The sequence below is a fragment of the Mastacembelus armatus genome, chromosome 17 (assembly GCF_900324485.2).
Source record: "Mastacembelus armatus chromosome 17, fMasArm1.2, whole genome shotgun sequence".
Lineage (NCBI taxonomy): Eukaryota > Metazoa > Chordata > Actinopteri > Synbranchiformes > Mastacembelidae > Mastacembelus > Mastacembelus armatus.
The window spans coordinates 21,907,771-21,926,900 of record NC_046649.1 but is presented as its reverse complement, the minus strand read 5'-3'; the positions used below and the strand labels follow the sequence as shown (position 1 = coordinate 21,926,900).

The 19,130-nt window shown below is 41.9% G+C and overlaps 1 protein-coding gene across 6 annotated transcripts in view; it reads left to right on the top strand.

The window, feature by feature from the left end:
- pard3ab (par-3 family cell polarity regulator alpha, b) overlaps positions 1 to 19,130 on the top strand; it is a 191,031-nt gene that overhangs the window by 27,654 nt on the left and 144,247 nt on the right. For all 6 annotated transcript variants that reach the window (XM_026313169.1, XM_026313171.1, XM_026313168.1 and 3 more), the window contains exon 2: positions 2,636 to 2,737. In XM_026313169.1, the coding sequence (XP_026168954.1) occupies positions 2,636 to 2,737 (102 nt within the window). The remainder of the gene's footprint in view (positions 1 to 2,635; positions 2,738 to 19,130) is intronic.

Genomic DNA, 19,130 nt, shown 5'->3' with positions numbered 1-19,130 from the left:
ATGTATGATCAGACAGAGTTTCATGCTTTTTGCTTTAGCACTAGCACAAAATTCAGTGTTACAGTAACACGAGGGCGTGTGAGGGTGTATTCTTAATTGTGGATGTTGATTTCTTCATGGACATTTCTTTTTATGGTGGTATTACAGATCACTGAGCAGTGCACGGCTGCTTGGCTGTGTCTTAGGGTCTTTCACCGCAGCCAGTGGTTTTGCCTTGGCCTGACTCCAGATCTGTGACTCTGATGAGGGCTACGGTCGGCAGTGCCTTCTTTGATCTGACTCCAGACATGTCCGTAGTCTTTCTGCAGTGCTTTAGGTTTGGGTCTGTCAGATTAGCATCATGGGTGTCACAATTAGCCCCTGAGGGCAGAATGAGAGAGTGGTTGTGAAGTTTAGGTATTTATGTTTTCAGTGACGGAGGACAGAGTGAAGTGTATGAGTCTGAAGGGTGGCGTGGGCCCACTTTAAGTGGAGTTTCCCACATCACAGTGCCGTGTGTGTTGTTTTCGGTCTCTGACATGCTATAATCTTGTTTACTGTGCGTCTGGGTCTGCTCTCTTGAGCTTGGCACCATGAGATTTTCTGTGAGCTATTTTTACCAGATGAATTTGGCCCCAAAGATTGACACACTAACACACACAACCGTTTACACACTCTTTCATGTGGCCTGCCCTTCCCAGCCCCAACGGATAAATACTACAGGAACCTGATATAGGCAACCTCAAGGGATACACATACAAACACTATCATAAGAACTCTAGCAGAGCCTTAATAAAAGCCATCGGTATCCACCTGACATGTTGTTGTTTGTGTGCATGAAGTGACATATGACACACACTGTATATGACAAAGTGCTGTAAATACTCTTTATATGAACCTTTATGGGAGAGTCTGTTATAAAAGCTTGTTGTTGAATGATCAGTGTAAAATCTTGTTGTTGTTGACGTTTTAGGACAAAAGTCCCATTTAATTAGAAACAAAACTTAAAAAGTGTTTTTGGCTGATGTGGATTAAAGGCAGCAGCAACTTGAAAACAAGCACTTAACACACACAGAAACCTACAGCAGCGTGTTTGCATTGCTTTGTTGACAGATGCAGATCCAGTGAACACTGGCTACCTCCTGCATTTCTGTGTCAGATAAGAGTTTTACAGCGTAGCTTTAATTTTGTTGAGACGAAACATTTTATAATTTAAAGTTTTATTTGAGAAACACTCACCTCGATGCTTTAAAAGAATCTGTCCTGTTGAAGCGGCACAGTCGTCTGTGTTGTTTGTGTGTAAATGGAGATTTTTATGGCGAGCTCCATCAGCTGGAATCCACAGGGTCTCTGCACAGAGGGAAACGTGCCGACACAAACCATGACATCTGTCACAGCAGTCTGACACTGTGTGTGTGTGTGTAGCTGACAGGATGCAACAGAGAAAATATCCTTTTGCTGTTTCATCCTTTCACTCTTTCCTCAACTCATTTTCTCTTTAGCTCTATGGCTTAAACTACTAAGATGCAGGATTTATGCGCTTATACAACTTCTCCCCTTTATTGTTCAGAAGTATTTGTTGCACTGTACTTATGGGTTTTCCTTTGTTACTTCAGCCAGGACACAGAAGCTTAAAACCTACATCGGCTTTTCTTTCTTTCATTTTTTTAAATTTTTTTTATTCTGCACGTCTTTCTCCACCTCTTTCTCCTAGGGAAGCCTTTTACCTATAGTGTTATTCTGTGCAGGGCCCTTTGCCAGGAACTGCATGTGCTGCATTGGACTGGAGCGGTATGCGTGGGTAATGAGGCTGCGACCCTCAGGGCTTCAGTGTGTTCAGAGTTGAACCCACACAGTCGCGTCTTGACTCGTAACTTTATTAAACGTGAAGTTCCTACACACACACACACACACACACACACACACACAGAGTCTTAAACACACACAACGTACAGCTGTGTACCTGCAGCGGGATTCACTGTACTCATTCTGGCTTTGTCTACAGTCATGTTTTATTTTTGTTGCATGTTTTTACAAGTACAGAGACTTAGGTGAATTTTCACTATTATCTAGCAGCTGTAGTTCACATTTACCATCATAATTACTGTGATGAAAGGGATGCTATATCCTTTCTTCCCATACTGTGTCTTATTGGGCACATTTTTGATAATTGAGTATTTTTTCTGGCTCTGATTCCATCCTTCCTCTCCCATGTCTTCTTTTTTCTCTCCACCTCCACTAACCTAGTGTGACTGTTGCTGGTGGCTTTAGTGTGACAACATTTCGTGAGAAGTTGTTCTGCATTATTTAGTGGCTGTGGCTGGGATTCCCCTCAGGCCCTGATGATTGTGAATGTCCTGCTTGACAAAATGAATGTCATGCTTAAGTGGCTGTTTCAGGGTTTTACAGGCAGACGTGTTTTGGATTTAAGCTTTTTATTTGTACGTGTTTTGCTTCTGTGCTACTTGTGAAATAGTTCTGCAACCCTTTAATTAGTTCTTGTGTTGAGATCTTACAAAGTTCATGTGTTACAACACATTTCACCTATAAGTTTTTTGATGTTGCTCACACTGTACATTAAAATAATTGCAGTTTTCAAATCCTAATGTGTTTTGTGTTTTTTTTTTTTTTTCTGTCTCCTCCCCCTGTTCACCAGGATGCAAGTTACTGGCTGCAGGTTCACAGGTTGGAGCACGGTGACGGCGGCATCCTGGACCTGGACGATGTGCTCTGCGACGTGGCTGATGACAAAGACAGGGTGAGTGATGCTTGGAAGAGCAGACGTGAATAGTGACGTAATGATGGTGACAAATCAGCTGCTTTGGTGGTTCTTCACTTTCGTGCTGTTATTTCAAAGCTTGTGCAAAGCTCCTCGTGAGGGCCACATGTTTAAAATATGAGTGCGATCTACTGAAATCTGTGTGGAAAGACTCATTCATTGCCTCTGTCTTGTTTTCCAAGACAGAGGCAATGAACTTCCTGACCAACCAGATAAGAGAATTTTTTTGTGAAGCACAGCAGCCCTTATCTGTTCCTTCACTTTCATTAATAGCCCTGTTTACCATCTTTGATCTGTGAATGCATCTGTGTGTTTAAATTAAGAGACGTATCTTTACTGCTAATCTAAACAAAAAGTGGCTCAGTCTGAGTCACGCTGATTTATTTACACTGACTTTGCTCCCTGGAAAGTCACATTTCAGTAGGTTTTGTTGAAAGAGCGTAAAACTGTTTCTGATCGGATGTGAGGTTGATTTGAATTACTTTGGTAATTGTCAGTGTCAAAGGTCTGACAGTCTTGTTTCCTCACGGCTTGACTTGGTGCAGTTTTCAGGTGTAGAGTTCGGATCCTGACAGACAGCCAGGAGGTCACAGGTTCACGTTTTACACCATCACTTTGCTTCAGTTAATGAATCAGTCATCAGAGATTCAGTTGTGGTCAAACAAAATGAGACAATTGAAAACATCACTTTAGGATCAGGAAAATAATAGATATTCTTGAATTGTCTTTTATCAGTAATGAATATAATGTATGGTTGAAGTAAAAGTGGAATCGTAACCATCATCATGCTCTTTTCCTTATATAAAAAGAGAAAATCAGCTGTAATGGAGGGAGAGCGAGAGAGAGACATGCTGCACAACCTGGGTGTGGTGTTTTTGTGAAACAGTAGTACTCAGATGCCATTCCAGTCATATAAGCTGCACTCTCATTTATTTACAGTAATTATACAGTCCAAATACTATGCAGTTAATTTGAGTGTTTGTCTGTTGATAGAAAATAAAATCAGATCTTATCTCTGGGAGTTGATCCAATGAAAATGGAAGAAATACTGTAACGTATTTTCATCAGGGAGAAATGTCATGTAGGTTTTTTTTTTTTTTTGTTTGTTTTTTTTTCACAGTGATCACACATTTCTGAAATGATAGGAACGTTTTTTGTTTTTGTTTTTTTTGCAGGATTTCCAGAGCCCTAATGTGAATTATGTGAATAATTAAATCATAACTTACTTCTAACTTAGGAATTTCTAGTTGAAGTGTTTAAAAATGTTAGACCTTCGTTATATTAAAGTGTTGACCTCAAGGAATTTGTACGCTGTTGGTGGTGAACACTCCCTTTCACAACTATGTCAGCTTTGTTTACAGGCCTCCAGGTTAGAGTATGTGCATGGATGTTAGTGAATGTGTGTAGGTGTGTATCCTCTCGAGCTGTCGTCTCTCCCCAGCCCTCTTTCGTTCCATACCCTTTGTTTCTACAGGCATGTTTCTACATTTCATACATGACGACCGTTCAGCCTCGTTGACACAAACATACAACCCTCTCACTGTTATGACACCAAAGCCTCCGGGATCAGCGGATGTTTTGTTTCTTTGAACAGTTTGAAGGTCTGTGTTTGACCAGCACTGAAATGAAACCAATTTAAAATATATCTGACATGCTGTTTGTCCATAGAGCTTTAAAATTTGCCATTTTAATTTTTTTTTATTTTCTTCACGCTCAAGGTGATGTCTTTAAATAGTTTAAACTGTTATTTGATAAGTGTTGATTAAAAGTCTCCTCCCGACATGCTGTAAAACAGAAAAATACCTTGACTTGCATAATAATATGTGGCTTATCTACATATTCCTTCCTCAGAGTAAGTTTAAAGTTTCACATCATGTTTCATTTTCACGTCTCCTGCTGCTCAGACATGTTTGTCTGAGACTCATATAAAAACGAAAACAGCATTCCTGTGTCAAACGCTGCACATACATTATTTTGCACATTCAAGCCCAATTATCAAATTAAGGTCTGATGGGAGGAGCTTTTATATAAACTGGTTATTGATGCGTCAGTGTTTTGTTGTAACTCTTAAAGGAAAAACAGCCTGAAATTGGCAAACGTTTTGTGATGTCCTGTCCTGATGCACCTGCCACATATTTAGACGTAGTTCGGTATTGTGACGTCTTCTACATAGAGATATGTTTTAGTCAGTTCTCAAAACATTAGCTCTACTTCACCCTCCAGTCCTTTACCCACATAAGCTACGCAAGCCTGAATCAGTCGATGCAGCTTTATGTTGGCCTCATATTCGTTCATACCAGTCATGACTATTTCTGCTCTATGTTCTGATTGAGAGCTCATCTCCTTCGTTATCCGGGTATGTCATAAAGACTTTGTGGAAGTCTGTGGGATTGTGTTTGATTGGAGTGTGTTATCTACCACTGGTGCTCTATTTATTTGTTTATTTTTAAAAAAAATAAAAGTATTATCTGTCAGATGGATATCGGAGGCTTGACAGGTGACAGCTGCACATGTGCAGATTTAAATGCCGTCTGTCTGTGAACATGCTGCTGTGAAATGATGCCTTGCTCTTTGCACTTGTGTTGGTCTTAATCCTTGTGAAATCAGAGAAACCAAACAAATGGATAAAATGACAGATGCACTCAGCAGAAATGCCTCCACCGCTGATCTGATGCTCAGTTGGCCAATTGGTGTGTGTGTGCGCGTGTGTGTGTGATGAATAAATGTCTGTGTGTGTGCCTGACCTCTGACCTCACTGAGGTACCTACTGATGTGTTTTAGTGATGCTAAGCACAGCTGCTGTCGTAGGTAAATTCAATTAAGTCGGGCTTTTCTATTATTGTGTCCGACAATATCAATTGGATCAATGTGATGGATGTAAGATGTTGCTGGCCAGTGTGTGGTGTGTGTTTTTGTGCATGTGTGCTGAGAAAAGAGGAGGAACAAAAAGGGAAGATAAATGACAAAGTGACTGCTGCATGTGACAGATGAGTGACCTCTGTCTGATTGACCTTTCTCTGTCACAGCTTTTGTGTGTGTGTGTGTGTGTGTGTGTGTGTGTGTGTGTGTGTGTGTGTGTTTCAAAATATCAACCTTTAAAATATCAAATATAAAAGGTACCGTTATCCAACAAAATTGAGGACACCTCCATGGAATATCACTAAAATACCTGAATGAGACAGAACATAGAACAAACAGAATCTGAAAATGCCCTGGAGGATTGAATCTTTCATTCAAAATTATGTTTTTTGTGTGGTCAGTTTTGTTAAATACTGCAAATCACAGTATTACAGTTATAGGTGGAAATTGCTTTGTCCTACCTAAAATAAGTCATTTATCCTTTCCTCCAGTTTTACCAAGCGACTTCACGCCACCCACTCACAACATAAGATCTCTGGTTTGTTAATGCATCCACTCTATTCTTAGAGGTGGGAACCAGCGATTCATGTGGCTGGAGGTCCACATCAGACAGGATAAGATATGATTTTATATTATGTCACATTAGTGTTTACTTGGCCTGAGAAAAGAGAGAAAGTGGAAGGAGCGATTGACTCCGTGTGTCCCACCAAACATGACTGGTGATCTCTTGGCAGCTGCGACTCATCTGTGCCGTTCCTCAGGAGCTTTTTAAAGGCTGGATGGACCGACCAGCCCACCACACACGGACACTTTTATTAGCCTGCACTGGAATGAAACGCATGTAGTGCTGGTCTTAGAAATACAAGTATATATTGTATGTTTTTAGCACATCTCTGTGTGTGTGTGTGTGTGAGGCTATTTGGGTGCCTGTTAAAGAGGAGCAGAGTGTTGAAGGGTGAGTGTTTTTGTGCTGATACATGTATCATCCATGCCAGGAAAAGCGGTGGCTTGCTCTTGTTTTTCCAGATGCCATCTTTCCATCCTTTTGTCACGCTTCCTTCCCCCCTTTTTTTCTGCTCTCAGACTAAGTGATCTCTCTGCGTTTCAAAGCCACATCTGCATTATTTCTGTGTGTTTGTCTCTGTGGTGCATTGCTCTTGTGATAAATTTACCCCTGTGCACAATATATTTTAGATGCAGTCCATTAAGCCATTAAATTTAGCTTCTACATGTTTGTAGCAATAAAACTCAGAAACAGATCCAAGACCGTTTCCCCCTGGGCTTTAGATTAGTATTAGCTCCTGTCTTGCACACATACACTCACACATTCACTTATTCGTTGGCAGAGCATGCAAACAGATACTTGCCAGAATATACACATTGATACGTGCCTACACACACAGACGCACATTTTTAAACACACTCACACACATACGCACATACTTACTCCGGGTGTCCGGTGTCTAGCTGGTCCCTACCATACTCCTGTGGCGATGTCAGTACCCTGAATGATTGGACCTGGGCTGTGCCAACTCACATTCCTGTGTGTGTGTGACAGGGTGAGCTGCACAGCTGCACCCACTGCTATTCCCTCACCGACAAGTCTGACCCCGGTCAGCGTGGTGTCTGGCTGTGGGATGGTCAGACTGAATTTATAGCTTTGTGTGTGTGTGTGTGTGCGTGTGTGTGTGTGTGCGTGCGTGCTTGTGTGTGCGTGCGTGTGTGTGCGTGCGTGTGTGTGCGCGCGTGTGTGCGTGCGTGTGTGTGCGTGTGTGTGCGTGTGCGTGTGCGTGTGTTTGCTTGTACCTTGTGCTGTAGCCGATCATATTTTGAAAGGGTATGCGTTACTCTGAGCTGTGCGTTTCTCAGTGTCATCTTTGCATGTGTGTTTGCTCTCAATCCAGGCGATATACTGGTCTGAGCTCAACGTAGACGCATCTCACTGTGACGGAGACCAGCAGACAGACAGCAGGGGCCATGAGGTTAAATAAATCCAGAGGAGCTTCTTAAAATGACTCCTTCAGCCTTCTGTCTGTTCTGTCACAACAGAATAGCAACAGACAACTCTTTACAGCGTGTGCGTGTGTGCGTGTGTGCGTGTGTGCGTGTGTGTGTGCGATTTGGTCTCTGGTACAGAATAACATGAAATAAGAGGCTTGTACTTTGAGGATCTATAAGGGGTGTTTGGGAAATTGGTTTAAAATGTATTTTAATAGTATTTTTGACGAGAGTAACGATGACGTGAGTAAAACAACCACGTTACTGCGTATCAGCTCCTCCCTCATTCTTCTTAAAGTGACTAAAGCCAAATTGTATTGTTCTAAATTGTATCATCAATATTTAGTTTTGTACAGTATAAGCTGCTGCGACAAAGAATATTCACATTTCAGATATGGAGGCTGCTGTAAAATGATAATATGATAAGGACCCAGGTGGGCTGGAGCTTCTCCCAGCATGCACTGGGTGTTAGATGAGGTACAGCACAAACTAAAAGTGACCTCCATCTTCCTTATTTACAGTCCTGAGCCCGTTTTAGCTGACACACATAAAAACGCTGACGTCTTTACACATATTGATCCCATGTCTCCGTTTGTCTTGTTTGTTGTGTCTGTTGCTGGTATTGATTGTGTGAGTGCACACACAGACATGCAGCGATGCTGTGAAACTGTACCCACTGAGCGTTACTGCAGATGCTGACTGAGGCTGAATACAGACCTCTTCTTGATTGGAGAACAGTATTGTAGAGGAGAATAATGTGGATTTTTTGTGTGTTGGAGAAGGATGTGAGGTACATTAAGCAAAAATGACCTGTATGTACATTTGTTTTACAGAACCTGTGCTCTGGGCTTGTCAGCAGATCTACTTTATGAATCACTGTGTTTTTACCTTTTGTAACAAATGAAACTGAAGAAGGAAACATGGCTGTAACCTCTTCTTGAAGCCATCTAGGGAGGCAGATACCATAGATAGAATATTGTTCTGGCCCAGTTCCTCCGTGGAGCTCCTCCAAATACAACATTGTTCGGATGGATGGGAGGTCAGGAAAAACATATGTGGTGGTAAAAACAAAATCCAAAACAAGCTTCTCACATTCTGGAGTTAGGGACTGAAACTTCCCCTGAATACCTCAACAACTGTGGTTTTTGTGCCAGCCAGCAGCTGCCAAATGAATGATGAGTTCTGGCTGTGGTTGTCACTCCATTCTGTGTCCTGATTCTATTGTTGCTCATGCTTTTTTACCCCTTTCTTCAGACAGCTGGGGCATCACTTCCTGCACACTCCTTAGTCAGACGGTAGCTGGAAAAACCTCTAAGACAGTCCAGGGGAGTAAACTGAATAATTTCATTTTTAAAATCTTTCACTGTGACACACATGGAGGGGCGTCTGTCTTTCACCAAACCACGCCCCGGCCAGCTCCTCCTCCACATCTCAAAGAGCTTCCTGAGCGAGTGTTAGCGATGACCTCATTTATTCCAGACTAGCCCTGCTCCCCCACCTCATCCTCCTTCTCCTTCCCCCTTCTCCAGCCTCCTAATGAGAACAAGATGACAACTTTATACCAGACTCAGCTGGGGTCACACAGAAACTTCTCTCTGAGAGGCAGACAGAAGAGGGACTCAGACATTAGAAATGCTGTGAATGCATGTTTGTGTGCTTGTGTATACAGTATGTGTGCGTCTGTAAGGGAAAGCAGACGCCGTGTCTCAACGAAGACCACGACAAATGATTATTTTCAGTGTCCACGTTGTTTGTAAAGAATATCAGAAAATGTTACAATTCCCTACATCCCGAGGTGTTTTTAAATATTTTATATAGTAAAATGTCCCAAACTCAAATGATAAAAACAGAGATGAGCAGTTCATCATATTTAAGAAGCTTGAACCAGCAACCAGCAGTCATTTTTTGTTCATATGATACCAAATAGCCTCACTTGCCTCTGGCGTCGGCAGTCTAACATTTTGCAAAATTAAAATGTGGAGTGTTAATAATAGTGAGAGCATGGAAACAGTAACAGTAAGATAGATCTCTTTACCGCTGCTCTTAACAGGAACCAGGCGTAGAATGAATATTTATGTCCATACTCAGGCAGAACAAGACAAAATACAAAAACAAGGATTTGCATGTGCTGAAGCACTGAAAAATCAATTCTTTGGGGGCATTGCAGCAATAATATTCTGGCACCAAGCTGCGAAGGCTTGTGTGTGAGGGCCATTTAAACAGTCGAAGGTCTTACATCTTGATCATCATAGCTAAAGTTAATGGTATTGAATTGCACGGAGGTGAATAATCTCACGCGGTCCAGCCCTTTCTCTAAAAACATCTGGCTTGTTATGAAATAGTCGCACAGAAAAACGTGTAAATTCATGTTGTAGAAGTTGTTTCGATGTTTGAGCCGCTGAGTTGTGTTCCTGCTGCCGTGACCGGTCATTTGAACAGCCCACCTCCTGTGTGTCGTAAAACAGTGGCACCACTCACCCTGTGGATGAATGCGGGGCCTTATGGGAGCTTCCCCTCAGGCTCCTGGAGGCTCATGGGTAAAAAGGACATGTGACAGTGTCCCTTGTTGTTTGTGTTGATTGCTGCGATGGCTGCACTGCTGCTAGAGGAAATTTAAGCAAAGCATAGTAGTCACACTGTGCATACACGAGGGCATTCATCAAACTTAGATATATGTGATGTGATATTGTTTCATTTTATAGGTTCTCTGTATCATTTGGTCAAAATTAGGGGAAAATAGACAAAAGACAGAATTAAAACCAACTTATTTACTTGAGTTTTTAAAGAAATTAGCAGAAAATAATACAATAATCAGGTGGGTAGTGAAGGTAGAAATACATTTTTTGAAAGGTCACTTTCAGGTCACTGAATTGCACAATTTGTAATTTACATTTACAGACAGAGCCAGAGACATTCAGCTCTGTCCAGCCTCAGCTGGCACAGAAAACACACCAGCTGCTGCAATGTGAGACCAAGTGACAACATATGCCCCCAGTTTAGCTGACCTGCTGTGCATGACTAAAGGAAGGGTATAGTACCAGTGACTTAATTGATCGGTAGACTACCAATTAAACACTGTCTCTGTTTTGTTTTTCCTTTAATTAGTACACAGACCTTTGTGAATGACGGATTACTCACACTTCAGTGATCTCAGCATTTCACCTTGAGTAAAACCACCACACAAGCTCTGAGTCAGGATTAGTAAACTGTGTGTGTGTGTGTGTGTGTGTGTGTGTGTGTGAGAGTTTAATGCATCTACAGTCTACATGTGAAACATTTACTTTGCCCTGTGCGTCTTTGTGGGTTTGGTTTTTTGTGTTGTGGATCCTGTTGCTCAGTTGCAGCTGCTTTGTCCAGCCTGCATTAATCCCCGGTGCCCGTGAACACACAGGTTAGCAGTGAGATAACCATCACAGGCAGTTGTCTCCTTGTGTGGTATCAGAGTGAAGTGTTTCCCTTCCTCCCACTTTGTCTCCGCTTCGGTCCGTGCTCAGCAACCTGAGAAGCCATAACACCTCTGAGCTCGACAACACCTTACATGGACAATGAGGAATAAAGTCATGTGACAACATTTTTTTTTTTATTGTCTAACCACTTTGTCCAAGCAAGCTGAATTTCCAAAGCAAACTAGTAAAACATCAGAATCCACAGCAGCTAGAAGATCTCAGTTTGTAACAATCTGCTAATATGTGAAATACACGTGAAAATCAATACAGTTCTTACATTTCACCTTTCATCCATGTTTCAGCTGTCAGCTTGGCACCCAGGAAAAATACACAGCAACACCTCAGTTAAGCTCAGTTTGGAACCAGTATCCTGCACCAGTATAAGCTCATTCAATACTGGCACCAGGAGCTTTCAGCACGACCACTAAAAATGGACAGAGCTAAAATAACAGGGGGATGTTTTGTGCTGAGCGACTGGTAATGGTTGTGTATGGCACCAATGCTGCCAGGGTGGGACAGACATCTGAAATTCACCTGTCAGCTTTTTCCTCACGGACTTTAGAGCGTTTAGGAATTGAAGCGAAGCTCCTCATTTCACCCAACGGACCCATTAGACACTGGGGCAGCCGGCACTTAACAGTTTACCAGCATGTGTGGCTGTTTGCTTCTCCTAAAAAGCAGATTTGAGTGCTGTTGTAAGAAAGAGCTACTTGCTGTTGCTCACCCTTTGATGCTAATTGCCACCAGTTTTCTTCACACATAGCTGTGAGAATAAGGATTTCTCCAGTGCAGTTTGGACATCACATGTCTTGTGATTCAAGAAAACACATTTTTTTAATCCAGTCTCCAGAGGAAAAAAAAGAACAGCTGGCTAAAACGAAAGATATCTCCTAAAAGCTATTGTTTCAGCTACATCTGCAAACACAGATATCCTGAAAGGATGTAAAGCCGAGGTGATGGATCTTGTTGGCTTTGAGGTCTTTTTATCTTAAATATGATCAGAGAAGTGTCAGGAGACAAAGACAGTGTTTAAGGAGTCAACACCAGTATCAGCAGCTCACAATAGGTGTGTGTGTGTGTGTGTGTGTGTGTGTGTGTGTGTGTGTGTGTGTGTGTGTGTGTGTGTGTGTGTGTGTGTGTGTGTGTGTGTGTGTGTGTGTGTGTGTGTGTGTGTGTGTGTGTGTGTGTGTGTGTGTGTGTGTGTGTCAGTACTAATGAAATTAGTGCTCCCCTTCCTTCCCTCATTTATCTGTCCTCTTCTCTCCGTCACTCCCCCCTCCTACTTTCACGTCTCTGAATTTCTTGACTCAATGCATATTTTACTAAACAGTGTTTTATTCAGAAGTCTTAGCACTTGGCTGATGCACGGTGTTCTTGACAGGGTAATAATTTTGATTTGCTGTTTCACTTCATACCATCTGTGGTGCATCAGTCTGTGTAGTTTTGTGGCACTGAGATATTCCTTATAAAAGCTTGAACCATCAGGAGGTTGAAGAATCAATTAAAAAGACTTCTTCCACCCTCTTGTGGTCATATTGTGTCAGTGCATGGTGCTTTCAGTCTCAGGCCAGTGTGTATATATGGCAAGTGTTCCTAGAGATCACTGATATTAACAGAAACACCACATTTTAAAGTGAATCTGTTGCAGTTTCAGTCTGCGTTCTGGTCAGAGGAGGGCACTAACAGTCCGCATAATGTCCCCTGAGCTCGGACTAAGTCCATCTCGGAAAGTGGGAACCTCTTTTGTTTTGGAACTGGCCTCTTTAGCAACATCTCTGCCAACTCCAGCCTGAACACCAGCAGGACAGCAGGCTGAGACCACAAAGACAAACACACATCGTGATAGTGCAGGCTGAACACACAGCTGAGCTGTCTGGCCCAGTGGGGGGGCGGGTTAGTTTATTTTATTGGTCAGAGTCTGGTGCTGAGGGTTGAGGTGAGCTCATACATGCAGAGTAAATTAAACCAGCTGCCATTTCTGAAAAGTCATTGCGGGTGCTGAGTCTGAGTCTGAATCTGACCTGACGTCCAGTAATAACAAACTTTCATCAAGGAAACCATTACTTTTCTCAACCGTCGCAAAATCACCTGAAAAAATACACGTCGGCCTCAACCAGTCATTTAATATTTTTAACCTGGAGCTGCCAAACTGAAGAGAAGGTTTTTCTTGTTTCCATTTTTCATTATAGTTTGTAATGCACTTCTTCTTTTGTTCTTTCTTTGAGGATTAAAAACAAATGTTGTCTTCTCTGTATCTGGGGTTTCACACACAAAGGCCTCATACATGAACCTGATTCACTGTCCGCAAGTTGTTGGAACCGAGATGCACATCATGGTTTGGGGCTAAAACCTGTATGTGTGTTTTATTTTCCAGACTCAGATTTCAGTGTCTCTCTTCTTCACATTTAAACTTTGACCTGTGGGAGCTGCCAGATACAGAAACACTCAGACCTCAGGAACTCAGACTTGAGCCTCGAACCCAGTCCTGTACCCTGGGAATGAAAAGACAAAACACTGTTTATGGATCATTACTTTTCAATTTCAGGAGTTTCAGTTTCAGGATAATTTGAAAGGGAACAGTTTAAATTGACTCTGAATTATTTTCCACATTTATCAAGACGTCGTTTCCTGTTTGAGGAGGATTCACTTGCCAGCACAGCTGACACTGACCAAAGGGCACACGGAGCTCATCCAAGTCATTTTCACCTACATCTTGATAATAGAAATGAACAGGCAACTTCTGCATAATTTGAATAATTAACTAATTAACTAAACAAAATCAGCCTGAAGCGGAGGAGATGAAATTGTCGTTCATTCTCTTTGCTCCTGCTTTTTTTTTGTTTTTGTTTTGTTTTTTCATTCTCACTTGTACTTCCCACACACACTGAGCAGCACCACAGTGACTCAGCCAACCCAGCTGTGGTCTGTGGGAACTGCACATGCAGGAAGCAGGGTTTGTCTATTTCTGTGTGGCACACATCAGCTCGTCTGTTGTGGTGGTTTCACACACCCCCTTCTCCTTCTGCCAGACGAGGCGTTCTGTCTGCATTGTCTCTAAAATCTGACATTTGAGGAGGGATGCTGACACAGATCTCACAAATCCCAAATAAGAACTGGCCTGGACAAATGGTACTGAATCACCAATATCATGAATCTCTTTACTTCTCCACAGTGGACAAATAATTCCACTGAAGGATCACATGCACGTGTTCTTTCAAGCACTTTACAAAATAAGCACAGTAACAGTGAAGTAGAGACGCCCCACAGGCCCTTTTCATCGACTAATTTAATGCTGTGTGTGCTTCTTGAGACTTGATACGACTTCAGGTTGTGCAAAAATCTGCCAGATGAATGTTTTATAAATCCACTCAGGGATAACCTGTGTTCATTACCTCCTTGCACCACAAGGGGTCAGTGTGGTTTCAGGTTTAATAGTGCTGAGTCCCTTCTCGTGGGTTTGCTGGTGGTAGAGGGGAAGAACCAGAGGTCTGAGAAGCTCCGAGGCCTTACATCACTCTCCCCTGGGGGCTCTCTGGTCCTGCTGGGACTGTAGTTAGTGTCACGCTGCACGTGGAAGGTTTTTAGAGTGTAGGGCAGGAAGGAAGATAACTTAATGTGTGTCTTTTCCTTGGGGATATGTATGTACACTACATGCTCAGGTGCTTTGGGGCCTGGTGTGTGACACACAGAGCATAAAATTGCATATTAGATCTTTTCCTTACTTTATTAAATGTCATATGATCATGGCTATAAATTTGTATTGCTTTGATTCTTAAGACATGAGGGTCTTGCTTCCCTATAGCAAAATTCATGAGTAGACTGTATTTCTTTTAATGTTACAGCCTCCACATCTACTCACCTACAGTCACCAGTCCCTCCCTCCAAAACCAATGAATTTTAATTGCTGCTGCAGGAAGTGGCAGGGAAGCAGGCAGGAAGTGAGTGTTAGAGGGAATAAACAGGATGTTGTGTTGTGATCAGAGCTGTTTGTGCACCCGCTTCCTTCAACTGTCTGCATGCTGATGGTCTGTGAAGTCATCAACAATAAATCAAAGTCAGAAAATAAATTGTTTTCTTTCCTCATGACTCACAGACGGCTTTCGGATAGAAAAACTTTATAAAGAACGAGCATGGATCTTTGCGTTTTAGCTGGATTGTTCCCCCTGGGTTATAAACAGTTATGCAGAGAAGTTAGATGGAGTTTCATCTGTCAGATGAAAGATCATGTTCTGACTAGGTGTCCTAATTTTAAAACCTGTACTGTATACACATATAGATGACTGAACAGCACACTTATATACAGTACACACATGCACATGCACAGGATCTAGACCTTCACCAAGCATCTTATATTAAAAAAGGAAGAACTTGCACTCAAAGCAAACCCACTGATCCCCGGGAGCCAGGATCTATTCTAATCAGCTCAGCACTGCTCCACGCTGCCATCTCACATGTCGACACCCCATCCTCTTATTGTTGCACCGACGCTAATCCAGATACTGACAAGTGTAATGTTACTCCACAAATATGTTTTGCATATTGTTGGGTTTTCCGGACAGTTTCTATTGTTTATACTGCAGCCTTATAGTTTATGTGTCTGACAGAAAGCTGATTTTACATTAGCACGTCTAATTTTAAATTCTAAACAGTGACCTTTTGTCACACGTCTCCATGTAAAAGAAATCTCAATCGTTTTTTGTTTTTATGAAGAAAAACTAAATGTTGTAGCAGGACCTATAGTGACACATCTGTTTGCAAGGCTTTAGGGATAATTTAGCACAGAAAGAAAAACTGGATTGTCTTTTTTTTTTTTTTTTTTTTTTGAGACCAGTGAATGATGAAACTTGAGGAAATACAGTACGTCTTCTGAAATCACCTTGATCGTTTTATCAATTGGCTTTTCATCCATAATTCATACAAAGGTGCAAATCAAACTCAGTCGAGTGGATCTTCTGGAGTTTTCACATATTTACCAGTACAACTAAAATACACCTTTCACACAGCAGGGTGAAGAGCATTCGCTCAGGCAGGGTAAACAGATAGCAGCACTATCGGAATCTGCAGGTCGTGAGGCCACAGGATGTGATGTAAAGCCCTGATATCCTGCCATTCATTCATTCATTTCATTCACAGACTCTGGCATGTGGGGGATAAAGGCCAAGCCCCTCTGCTCGCTTAGCACATGTTAAATCCATTAAGGCTAATCAACAAGTGCCAAGTTGGCAGTGACCTGTGTGGAAAGTATATGTGTGTCTTCCCCTTCTTCTTAAGATCTCAGGATCTGTGTTTGAGTGGTAAATAATCTGATGGCTGACTTGTGGCCAAAGGTTCTTCTTGTTTTTTCACATCTAAACACAACCTCTTGATCCTTTCAGCAGCAGTCGGCCCAAGTGGCACAACATCCTGTTAACGGTCTGATATTTGACGTAACTAAAGAGGATGAGGATGTGTGTGTGTGTGTGTGTTAGAAGGGTAGCACAACATCATTTGTCATATGTCATTATTTGTTTTTGAAGAACCACACCAGCAGTTAGCATGTTTTAGCTCATTTACTAGAAATCACATGTAAATATTTGCAGCTGACTCACTGTAATCATCCTCACAGGTGACACAACTCACATTCCAGGTATCTGCCAATTAATGTTTATGGAAAATAACTGGAAAGTAATGTCGACTATGAGCAGTAGGTAGTAAAGTTTGCTTGATTTTGTAGCGAAGGACTTAACCCATGCACACTGATTCAGACCTACAGCTGTCATGTCTGCATAGCTGCAGTTTGGCCTGCAGGCTGTACAAGTGGGAGAAAGGCATTTGTGTAATTAGATGAAACAATTTAGTATTTCCAAAATCACAGAAGGCTGCCTCTTCATTGGAGGCAAAGGGTTTCCAGATGTCTGTCCAAAAACACTGTTTGGTTTTCTTCAGAAGTAGGAAATCGTTCAGAATAAATGCTTTTACAAATGGAGAGGTTTGGTTGTCCCCTAACTGAAGAGCCAAAGTTCAGTCCCTACAGAAGTTTTGTCAGTGTGGACCCTTGTGTCAGATCTTGAACACGGACTCACTAGTTGCTTGGTCACCTCGACCAGTAACACACACAGTCACAGATTTTTAGCAAGCTCGGTTGCCATAACAGAGATGCTGATGAAGATGATGCAAACACAGACACAGAGACACGCATCCACAAAAGGACACTAACAAGCTCAGTTGTCATAACAGAGGCGCTGATAACTCTTGACTCTGTGCATGATGCAAACACACACCCACAGCCTCGCAGCCTGCACCCGCAGAAGGTTCTGTCGTTCCGCTGCGCTGCACCCCAGCGGGGAGAACCTCATTATGAGCACGCAGTCCTGACCCTCCTCTCTCTTTACAGCAGAGAAACATATGATGCTCTCAGCATCCACAGGGAGCATTGTGTGCCTTTAATCACTCTGCGTGTTCTCTGATAGCATACAACAAAAGAAAGTTTGCATCTTCACAGTCATGTACTTTGTCCCTAAATTAATGCAGTTTTTGGATCCAGGTCTGGGTTTTTAATGTAAATTTAAGTTTAAAGCATCAGGAAAATCGGAATTATAGAATCTGTTTTTTAGATTTGCTGGTTTCCTCTGTTTATATAATTTAAAATTAAAAATCTTGGTGTTATGGACTGTTGGCAAAACCAACCTCTAATTTTAACATTTTTACAGTTGAAGCAGCCAAATGTGGGTAACGACACAAAAAGCTGACAAATATTTATTCCATCTAGCTGAAATTTTAATGTCCTTGATCACCAGAAAATGTCAGATTTACAGATTGTTAGTCCAAGCCACAGTGACAGGAGGAAGACGCATATAAAGGAGCTTCTGGGAATATTGTGTTTAGATTTAGTTTTGCAGTGATCTGAAATGTATATTGTGAGGATATTTTATATAATGAGAAAGGCAGCACCCCCACACCCCTACTCCCACCCCCCACTAACATGTTTCTGCTTCTTAACTCAGCCCCACTGCAGGCTGCTGCAGTATAAAGTTAGCAGCAGAAATGGCCGCAGTGTCCCCAGGGTTTGGTGTAAATGAGATTTGCTGGGGGGATGATTGGGTCTGAGGCAGGCCTGGAGATGGACCTTTATGAAATAACCTCTGCAATCACTGACAGAACAGCTGGGGAGAGACCAGACACACCGTGGACTTACACACATATACCAAAGTGCACTCATGCACTTAAATAAGAAAGGTGTGGTGGCTGTGCGGTGACAGAAAGTAGAGTGGACTAAAGCTGGTTTGCGTACATGCACACAGGCCCATCAGTCTTCTAATGATAAGGCTGTGCCTTGGCATCAATCAAACATCACGTGTTTATTCCTCTTTGCTTACTGTTATGAGTTTTTTCTGATCTGATTTGTTTATAATTCAATATCAATAAAATAAGCAGTTCTATCTTGGACTCTCAGAACTTGTGAAGGATGTTTTTCACATCTGTATTTTGTAGACTATAAATTTACTAATTATTATAGCGTTGATAAGTCTCGTTCAGCTTGTTTTGATGTCTCTTAACAAGACTATATTGAACTGAACTGAACTGAAATACATTTCATGTTGGTAGTGGTATTTTCACTAATACTTTGGTATAATACTGTTATACAGGGTCTGTCATTTTATTCAACAGCACATTTAAAATATAACCAAAAGCACCTTAAACACCTCACAACCTGCCTGTGCTCACATAAAAGCTAGATGCACCACTAAAAAAAATAAAAAAATAAATAATACACCATAAACCTGAAATGGCAACAGTCCCCAGCACCACTCTTTAAAACCAAAACAAGACTCCAGCTCATATCAGAGATCTCTTTATGTATTTACACAGTGTGATAATCTACCCTGAGCTGGCCATGTTGTGCCAGTCACACAACCACTGACCTGTTGAAAAGCCTGACAGACTTGCATCGTGACATGGCCTTTCCTCGCTGTTGTTTTCACACTGTCTGAATCGGCTTGAGTGGAATGTGGCGACCCACAGTGGGCTCCAAATTTCCTCAGCTGGTTTTCTAAACTTGTCTGTAATTTGCAGTCTCCAAAGGAAGCGTC